This window comes from Phyllosticta citriasiana, assembly GCF_038021145.1.
Source record: "Phyllosticta citriasiana strain CBS 120426 chromosome Unknown IWZ02scaffold_7, whole genome shotgun sequence".
NCBI lineage: Eukaryota > Fungi > Ascomycota > Dothideomycetes > Botryosphaeriales > Phyllostictaceae > Phyllosticta > Phyllosticta citriasiana.
Genome location: NW_027117284.1, coordinates 271,379 through 281,001, shown reverse-complemented (window position 1 = coordinate 281,001; position 9,623 = coordinate 271,379). Strand labels below are relative to the sequence as shown.

General features: G+C 54.7%; 3 protein-coding genes across 3 annotated transcripts; all 3 read right to left on the bottom strand.

Moving 5' to 3' along the window:
- Positions 1-208: 208 nt before the first annotated feature.
- Positions 209-4,463, bottom strand: IWZ02DRAFT_433228 (SNF2 family N-terminal domain-containing protein; the record flags this gene model as incomplete). Its single annotated transcript, XM_066766275.1, has 3 exons — positions 209-213; positions 261-4,305; positions 4,359-4,463. 3 exons carry the CDS (start codon positions 4,461-4,463, stop codon positions 209-211), a joined length of 4,155 nt encoding a protein of 1,384 aa, XP_066622131.1.
- A 1,045-nt stretch (positions 4,464-5,508) lies between these two features.
- On the bottom strand, positions 5,509-6,962 carry IWZ02DRAFT_433227 (uncharacterized protein; the record flags this gene model as incomplete). Its single annotated transcript, XM_066766274.1, has 4 exons — positions 5,509-6,112; positions 6,171-6,567; positions 6,616-6,783; positions 6,839-6,962. 4 exons carry the CDS (start codon positions 6,960-6,962, stop codon positions 5,509-5,511), a joined length of 1,293 nt encoding a protein of 430 aa, XP_066622130.1.
- A 566-nt stretch (positions 6,963-7,528) lies between these two features.
- On the bottom strand, positions 7,529-9,083 carry IWZ02DRAFT_451920 (60S ribosomal protein uL2). The gene is made up of 5 exons (XM_066767552.1): positions 9,036-9,083; positions 8,827-8,855; positions 8,261-8,769; positions 8,118-8,203; positions 7,529-8,061 (listed from the first exon to the last, which is right to left on the bottom strand). Exons 1-5 carry the CDS (start codon positions 9,036-9,038, stop codon positions 7,924-7,926), a joined length of 765 nt encoding a protein of 254 aa, XP_066622129.1. The 5' UTR covers positions 9,039-9,083; the 3' UTR covers positions 7,529-7,923.
- Positions 9,084-9,623: the final 540 nt, after the last annotated feature.

Genomic DNA, 9,623 nt, shown 5'->3' with positions numbered 1-9,623 from the left:
CAGCACACAGGTGTCAGATGCTAAGCCCTTGTGTGCAGTGTGATAGTTTTTGTTGATTTACCGTATCAGCTAGTGTTTTTTTTTTTTTTGGGTAAATGTGCCTTCACGGCGATCAAGTCTTTTTGGATGTGGGAGGGGGCAGAACAGGAGAACATCAAAGACGTGCATTCTCATAAACTCCGTCAGCAATCATAATGAAATCTAGACTTCAACCTGTCGTAATGTCAGCGAAGCTCCCAGTCTTGTCGTTATTTACTTACGGCCTCCACTCGCCAAAGGTGTGCCTACACTGCTCACCGGCCCTGTGCTCGGCCTTGCGCTGTGGCCGCCATCTTCGAAGTCCTGGAACTGCGGGTAGTCCGCCGTCTCCTCCATGAGCTTCTTGACACACGTATCCTCGATCAAATTTGCATCAAGATACAAGATACTGCCGTCTTCGTTGTATGTGCGACAGTTGTTGCACAGCAGTGCCATGTCGGCTCGGAATTGTCGCGTGTGCTGGTATTCCTTCTTGTTGATCTTCTTCTTGATCTGGTCCATGCATATTGGCTGGGGAATGATTTTGTAGTAGTCTGGATAGTCGGTTCGATCGGGAAGCACGATAAAGGGGTCAATAATGCCACGGGGTTGGAGGTCCTCACCAGGCGGCGGCTGCTCTTCCAAGTCATTCAACGCCTCGTACACGTTGTTGAGAATCTTTTGCAGTGCTTGTCGATCCTCAGCTGAGAGCGTCTCGGTGACTTTGGCCTGACGACCGCGTTTGCGAGGAGCAGGCGTCACATCACCGTCAAGCGATGCCTCGTCTGCTTTGCGCTTCTCCACCACCTTAGGCTTGCGCCCACGCTTCTTTGGAGGTTGAGGTTCTTCGGAACTCTCCCGGGAAGGAGCAGGCGACTCGGCGTCGTCACCAAGGCGCCTAGCCTTGTTAGTCGCACGTCGCGCCTTTGCCGCCTCCTTACGAGCAATCGCTGCTTCGATCGTGTCCTCGTCATTGTCGACAGCCTCGAGCCATTGCTCCTCGGTGAGGCCGTCGTCATACTTGACCTGTCTCCTTTCGCGAGCGCCACGACCGGTGCTTTCCTCAATCTCCTCCACGACTGGATTGTCGTCGCTGACGTAGATTTCAGGCAGCTCGTTCTCACTCAAAAGACGAGGGAACTTCTTGTCCGGACCGTACATGTCATCTTTGGCGCGGCGGTCGTCAATGTCTCTGAAGACCTGAAGCTCTGATTCGCTCCTCATCATGATGACGTTGAGGTCTTCGTCGTCCATCTCTGCCTGCTCAAGGTTGTCCGCAGCCTCGGCGCTTTCCAACATGATTCTGAGCATGGCATCACGTTCCTCGTTGGTCGACTTGTTGTCGAATTTGCCTGCTTGAATGACTTTGCCGTCCATGTCGAGCTTGAAGTTGGCGCGCTCCAAAATCTTTTCTTCGACCGAGTTGGAAGAGATGAGACGCAGGATTCTAACTTCGTTCTTTTGGCCGATGCGGTGAGCACGATCTTGCGCTTGCAGATCCTGGTGAGGATTCCAGTCCGAGTCGTAAATGATGACAGTGTCGGCAGATTGCAAGTTCAGTCCTAGACCGCCAGCACGCGTGGAGAGCAAGAAGCAAAAGTAGGGTGAGTCGGGAGCGTTGAAAAGTCTCAAGAGCTCCGACCGATCGTCAGACTTGGTCGAACCATCAAGGCGGAGGTATTGCAACCCTCTTAGGCGCAAAAAGTCCTCCATGATGTTCATGATTTGCGTCATTTGGAAAAACATCAACACCCTGTGCCCGGTTTCCCGAAACTTGGGTAATATCCTGTCCAACAGCTCAAACTTGCCCGCTGTTCTCCAAATGAGGTCGTTGGTGCCGCGGCCAGGATTGACTTGGTCCTCGACTTCCTCAAAGACAAAGGGATGGTTGCAGAGTTTGCGCAACTGCATGAGCATGTTGCTCAGACCGCGCATACCAGTCTTGCCTCCTTTGCCGTCGCTGACCATGAGTCTGTTGTGATTTACGAGCTGCTTGTACAGTTTGGCCTGGAGTGCAGAAAAGGTGCATTTGATGACGCGCTCCTGCTTGTCGGGCAAATCCTTCTCGACGTCCTTCTTGAGACGACGAAGCAGGAATGGGCGAAGCACCTTGTGGAGACGACGAATAACGAGCAGTTGCTCTTCTTCGGAAAGCTCCATCTTGTCTTGACCGCCAGTGTTGGCGAAGGGCGTGTTGAACCATTCGTCAAATGACTTGACAGACTTGAAAATGGTGGGGAGGACAAAGTTGAGCAGCGCCCACAATTCTGGAAGATTGTTTTGCAGCGGCGTGCCAGTAAGGATGAGACGGTAACGGGTGGTGTAGTACTGCGTGATTGTACTACTCAGCTTCGAGTTGGAGTTCTTCATGCGGTGACCTTCGTCAACAATCATGTGCAACCACTTGATTTTGCTTAGAATTGGGCGGTCCTTGATGATGAATTCGTAGGTCGTAAGGAGGACTTGGAAGTTGCCCCAGCGAATTTGCTGCTGTTGAACTCGTCGCTGAGCTGGCGGACCTTTGTAAACGATGCGCTTGACGCTCGGTGCCCATTTTTCAAACTCATTGTTCCAGTTGGTCAGAGTCGAGAGTGGTACTATCACAAGATATGGACCCGGCTGTTGCTTCTTCTCAATCAAATATGTAATGAGTGAAATGGTTTGAATCGTCTTGCCCAGTCCCATTTCGTCGGCGAGGATTCCATTGAGATTGTTGTTGTAGAGCGAAATCATCCACTGCAGACCCTTGAGCTGATACTCCTTCAACTTGCCACCCACAAGATTCGATGATTGCTCGGTAACCTCTTCCTTGATGCGATGGGCAACCTCGTAGTAGTCGATCCTGTTGGACTTCTTCTGAGGGTCGTCTTCATCCAAGGCGTCGTCCTCGTCATCTGACGGCTCGCTGGCAATGTCCTGGCCGTATCGGTGTGCAGCACTTCGTTGTTGTTCCTTGACTGAGGCAGCGAGCTGGTTGAGGAAGCCGTCCGTCTGCTTGAGCAAGTGAGAGATACGAGTGTCCTTGGCCTGGCCGAGCAGCTTGAGGTACGTCTCTTCATCGTTGGCTTTCAAAGCCTGCAGACGCTGCTTCGCTGTCCGCTCCACGCGCTTCTGCTCTTCCTTTTCAATATTTTGATGAGTCTGAAGCATAGTGCGACCCAGGCGTTGAAGGCGGTGCTTCTGGTTGATTGCAGCCTTGGAGATTTCTTCACCACGCAAGATGACTGCCTTGAGTTGGTCATTCTGCTCCTTCTTTTCTTTGCTTTCGCGAGCATCCCGCTGCTGCTTCTCCAACTTCTCAGTGATTCGGGCTTCCCGCAACGACTGCTTCTTGACTCTCCGATACATAGCCCGGTTCGCTGTCATGGCGAGGTTATCGGCATACAGCATTTGCTTGCCAATTTCTCGTCGAAGTTGGGTTTGCTTTGGAAGAAGGCACAACTTCTTGTACTCGATCAATGCCTTGAGCTTTAGGTTCTTGGCATGCTCGTCGCTCGGCGCGTCAGATTTGCTCGTGTCCCATATTCCGACGTTTGCGGGCAGCGACTCCAGCTCTTCTTTCCGTGCCTGAATGCGGTTGTAAAGGATGATTTCGCGTTCTTCGCGCAGCTTGTCGACATCGACACCGACGGGCATGATACTCGGAAGGATGGGCCTCTTTTCCCGAAGCGTGTGGTTGGAGTAGCTGATGGTCTTGTCAAACAGAGTGTACGGGTCAGTAAAAGTCTTGAAACCCTTGTGGGCATTGTCTTCCTCCTTGTCGCTAGTTTCTGTCGGCTTTTCCAATGCTTGTCCAGCGGCAGCAACGGCCTCTGCTGGAGTTGGGGATTTGGTGGCCTGCTTCGAAGGGAAGAGCGATTGTTGCATGTCAGGCGTAAGGGAACTAGCCTTGGACAGACGCTTGAAGATGGCGACTTGTTGGCGCAGCAAGTGAATTTGCTGCTGCGTGAAGCCGTTAATCATTGGTCCTGGGGTCCCTTGAGCAGGTTTTCCATCCGTCCCGGCTTGCTGCGCCGCGTGGTTCATGCCATTGTCATTGGATCCTGATCCGGCAGTGGAACCTATTGAGCCGTTGGCGGTTGGCGTGGAAGCAACCTGTGAGCCGTTGGCAGTGTGGGCCGTGCCATTTTGCTGTTGCTGTTGTTGCAGCATCTGCTGCTTCTCCAGGTATGCCCTCTTTTGCTTTTGAATCATTTGTTGCTGAGTGACAGCTTGGAGGATGTTGCGCACTTTGATAAACTCAGGATCGTCGTCTCGAACGTTATTCTGCTTCATTTGCTGATATTTCTGGACAAAAAGTCAGCGCATTAGTCCTGCAAGGCATAGGCGCAATGGCGTACCAGGTATGTGCTTTGAATTTGTTCCTTGGTGATGCCAGCAGGCAGCGCCATGACGCCGCCTTGATTAGGGCCTGGCATGCCGGATGTGGGTTGCACTGAAGCCATGATGGAGATGGGCGCGTCTCGAATACCAGTGGAAGACGCGCCGACAACCAGTCAGCGCAACGATGGCGCCAAGGACGAGGTGATTGGGAGGTGTGACGACGGGTATGGAGCAGGACTTATTTCATCCTCGTGCGCCGCGAATATGGGTAGGTTGCGACTTGGCGGGCAGCGGACGAGTGCCGGGGACGCAGACCAAGGTACGTAGGCGTCAGCGCTGTTTTGCCGCGTTGCAAAGGGAGGGAGGCGAAGAGGTGGAAAGAGCGGATGGAGGGTGAAGGGAGGCGCGGGCGTGCAGTACGAAGCTGCACGCGTCGTGGAGGTCGTGTTGATGCGCGGAGATAAACTTCGGGGTGGGCTTGATGGGGGTTGACGAGAAGACCCGCGATGCGACAAGTGATGGACGTGAGGTTCGGGCGCTGTGAAGGAACCTACCAGGTCAGAGACGGGGCGCCCGTCCTCCGAGCCACCTCAGCCTGGCCTTGGTGTGCACGTGACTCGCCCCAGTCCACAGCCTTTTCAGCGACACACAATAGCACAAAGTCGATTGATTTCCATCTTATCCCATCGTCCTCGTCCTGCATGCAGCTCCCATCGCCTAGCATCTGGCCAGCTCTCATCGCCTGCCTTGGCCGTTGGTAAGGTAGCCACCCAAGCCGAAGCGCCGAGCGGATGCCAACGGAATCAGAGTTCCACTACCTCGCTACGTTTCCACTACCTTGCTACGTACAAAGCTGCCAGCCATTTATTTCACAACGCCATTTTCATGCCAGACGATTCCATTCGATAACCTGTGTTTGACGTATCGTACAACTTGGACGCTTTGAACCTCTGCTGCCAGATCATGTGACCTTGCCAATATCCGTGCGATTCCGCCTGTCCATTAGGGCAAAGTCCATGGAAAATGCATTCAGACGGGGGACCGTCCTGCGGCCTTGAGCCAAACCTTCCATTACACTGTCTGTCCAAACAATCTTCCTTGGCCTTCCAATCTGATTTCACTTTGTCGCGGTTTCGCGTGTTCCAGCAGATTCACGCAAGCGACTTTTCAGTATTGGGATACCTCGGAGGATCCCAAGGTGCTCCTCTTCATGGGAGGTGGAGGCGGAGGGGGCTTCTTCGATCGTGAAGGCGGCGGCGGCGGCGGACCCTTTTTGCCCGGTGTTCCAGGGTCATTCAAGGCCCAACTTGCAGATCGAGAAGGTAGGCTTCCTTGAGATGATGGTGCTGGAGAAACGGATCGGTCTCTGACAGATATTCTGCTCGAGTTGCGGTTGTATTCTTCTTCGTACTCGTCATTGCGGCTCCTGACGGGCCTCAGCTGGTTGCGGCTTGCTGCAATGGTGGATGAATCGGTCGGCACCCGGGACAGCCGGGGCATGCCATTTGGAGAGTCGTCCACTCGCGCCGAACGTGGTCCCTCAAAAGTGCCGATTGTGCTAGTGCGGTTGACAGATGGTCGTCGGGGCGATTCGGTACCAGAAAAGTCACGTCCGGGCGAGGCACCTCTGCCTCCGAGCTTGGGAATCGTCAGCCTTGGCTCGGGCATTGGTGGCTCTTCCTCAACAGTGTTGAAACGGTCAGAGTAAGAGTGGGCAGTGTTTGACCGAGACCTGGGACCGCGGCGGCTCTGCCCCGAAGACCCAGCGATCCTGCAACATGTTAGTTTGTGTCATTGAATGTTTTGTTTCTTGATTTGATATCACTCACCTGGCGGGCCAGTCGCGCTTGACCTGCATGAGGACCTCGCGACATTTGTCATGGTAGGCCAGCTCTGCCTCAAGGAATGCAGTCAAATCGTCCACGTTCTCCCTTTCGGACTCCTTTACATCCTCCATGCGACGATAGACGTCCTCGCTGGCTTCTTCGTACTTGACCTTTTGAGTTCGGAGCTCTTCCTCCACGCGAAAGTCTTCCTTTTTGGCCTTTTGCATCTTGGCCAATGCAGCATCGTAGGCCAACCGGCGTTGTTCCAACTTCCTGCGCGCCGCGTTGTACTCTTTCATCTGAGCGAGATTGCGCTCCAGACATTCGAGCCAGCTGGCGGTCGCGTCGGCGAGGAAGGTTTCTTGGGTGCGGGCAATGCGCTCGTGGGCCCGACCGAGTGCTAAATGACGTTGAGCAGCGTTCGCATGGTTGATGTATCAAAACCTACCGGACAAGCATCCACCATATTCTGAATCAGGGTCGAAGTCTTCGCCGTGGCTAATCATGGTATAACCAAGAAATGCCGCGGGGGTGTACTTTTCCTTGTCCTCGCCGTCATTGCGCTTGGACAACCATTTGACGAAGCTGGTCATCGACCTATGCATCTTATCCATTCCTGCGAGTCCACACATGAGCGAATGTACCACGCCGCAGCGGTAGGAAAGCATTACCATCGGACCGGACAGTCATCTCCTGTTCCAGGGCCTTGAAATCGTCCGAAGTGTTTGTCTTGGCTTCGGCGCCCATGCGCTCGCCGGCCCATTGCTTGAAGCGGTCGAGCTTTTTGTTCATCATGGTGGCGGTGTTGGATGGAAGGAAAAACAATGAGATGGTCGCTGAAGGAGATGAAGAGAAGACGGTACACGTGGGTGTTGGGCGGATTCCTTGGGCTCGCTTCCACCGGTGGTGGCCTGCTGGAGCTTCGGCGGGCGGACTATTTATGCGCAATGTGGAAGGGTGTGTCGATGCGCAGGTTTCAGGCGTCTTGATGAAGAGAGCAAAGAGCGGGCAGCAATGAAAGGAGAGAAGAGACGACGAGATGAACGAACGAATGTAAGTAATGGGGAGCAGGAAGTGGCGAGTGGCCTTCAAAAGTTAAGGTAGGTTTTGGTTTAACCTCGCCGGAAGACTGCGGTTGGCGGCCAGGATAAATGCCACCAGCGAACCTCTCACGCCGAGCCGATCAGGAGCAAGGGCCTGGTCAACCGCGCGTTCGCTCACGGTGTCATCTGGCACGAGCAAGCGTGGCTTGGCAGCTGCTGTCGTAAGAATGGAGACTCGCCCTGCCCCTTCACGGCCCTCGATTCGACGACTGCCAGCAGGGGGACCACGGCGCGTCGCCTGCCAGTCGCCCGTCTGAAACGCGATTGACCTGAATCCCCTTTTGTCTCATCTACTGCACAATCCAGCTGGTTTGGGCATCGTTATTTTTGGACCACCTGCAAATTATCCGACAAGCTGATCGTGCGTGCGTGCGTGTGTGTGTGTGTGTGTGTGTGTGTGTGTGTGTGTGTGTGTGTGTGTGTGTCTTGACGCTATTTCATTCGACCTGCCTGCTTCTGGAACTGCACGCGTACACTCCACCACCCCGCCGCCCGTGGCGCGCGGATTCCTCCCGCGCCCATTGCGCGGCCTCGCTGGGCAAAGCTCGTGTGAACCATGATTTTTATTTCCCGGGACATAAGGGTAAAAGAAGCCCCCAGGAAATCCGAACCCGCAGCAAAAGAACACCCGAACCCATGTGCTACCCGCAAATCTACTCCTTCGTCTTCTGGGTACCGCGGAGGAGACCGGTTCTCCTGGCGGCGATGAGACCAGCCTTCTGTCCCTGGGCGGCGAAGCGCGAGATGGTCGACGCCTTACCAATGTGCTGGTGGTTACCACCACCGTGAGGCTGTACAATTGATCGTTAGCTTCCTGGTCCCAATCTACGTGACCGCTACAACTTACGTGATCGACGGGGTTCATGGCAACACCACGGGTCTTGGGCCACGAGTTGCGCTTGACGGCGAACTTGTGCTTGGCACGCGAAGCCTCTGTTGTCGTCATTAGCTCTGCTGGATTCTTCACCTTTTTCTTGGACCGTTACGTACTGAGCATGGGCTTGTCGGTCCTGCCACCACCAGCGACGATACCGACCATACCACGGACGGAGCTCTTGACGACCTTCTTAGCACCAGAGGGAAGCTTGATGCGGGTCTTGCCCTCGTCGGGGTTGTGGCCAATGACGGTCACGTAATTGCCGGAGGTCCTGCCGAGCGCACCGCGGTCGCCCATCTTCTCCTCAACGTTGCTGACGACGGTACCCTCGGGGACGGAGCCGAGAGGGAGGACGTTGCCGATGGTCAAGCTGGCGTTCTTGCCGGCGTAGATGAACTGGCCAGTGTACATGCCCTCGTTGGCGATGAAGGTCTCGGTGTTGAGCCTGTACTTGTAGGGGTCGCGGAAGACGACCTTGGCGAGGGGAGCACCACGGCCAGGGTCGTGGATGATCTCCTTGACTACACCGCGCATGTAGCCATGGCGCTCAGCGTAATCGTAGTTGCGGAACTTGGCCGGGGCCTTGTTGAGACGGGTGTGGGCCGTGAAGATGGAGCCGCGGCTTTGCATACGTTAGCAATTTCGTTATTTCGATGCCTTGTCCGATCGAAGAGCATACCCCTTCCTCTGGTTCCTGATAACGCGACCCTGTTGGCTGTTAGCCTGCGTTCTGCGCCCGTCTCGACATTGTGTTGCGCCTCAAGGAAGCTCCGCATGCTGCTGGCGACTGCTACCGTTCCGTTGCCTGAAGCCGAGCCCGGAAAGCCAGATCCATCAAGCGTGAAGAGTCCAATGTGCGTAGCGTTCGGGGCGAGGGGCGTGACTGACCATCTTTGCTGGTGGTGTTGTCGTGCGTCGAGTTCCAGTGAGTCGTCCTGCGGATAAGATTTCGTCGATGGGGTGTGCGATGCTGGGTCGGAAGCGAAGCCCAGTGGCCCGTGCGCCGCGTCTTACCTCATCCACCTTCCAACCTCCTCTCCACAGGCTTCTCGACCGTTTCTCCTCCCACCAGCGCCCACCACGCCAGTACTGTGCAGCTCAATCATCGACTGCCGGTTATTTGCAGGAGATTGCCCCTCTGTGCTCTCCGTCTCTTTGCTCGCCTTGACTCGGTCTCTCACCACCAGTAAGTGTTTTGCCATCAGCAATGAAAAAACGAAGCGTAGAGCCCTCTTAGTGCTGTGGAGAAAGAGCTGGGGCGAAATTGCATAGAATGTTGCAAGTCTATCCACCAGAGTGGTGAGAATCCTTCAAGACGGGCATCAAATCGCGACTGGGGATCGCCTACAACAACACCTCATGACACCACACCGGACCATCACCAGACGCTCAAGTCGTTAGCAGGCTTTCACATTTCTGCTTAATGGCTTTTTCTGCTTCTCCAACAAAGTTTTTTCTTTCTTTCTGTCCGTCCTT

Excerpts from the sequence above, each read along its gene's own strand:
- IWZ02DRAFT_451920 (XM_066767552.1), bottom strand. Across the intron at positions 8,770-8,826 it reads ATCAGGAACCAGAGGAAGGG|CCGCGGCTCCATCTTCACGG; the intron begins GTATGCTCTTCG and ends ACGTATGCAAAG. Across the intron at positions 8,204-8,260 it reads GACCGACAAGCCCATGCTCA|AGGCTTCGCGTGCCAAGCAC; the intron begins GTACGTAACGGT and ends TGACGACAACAG.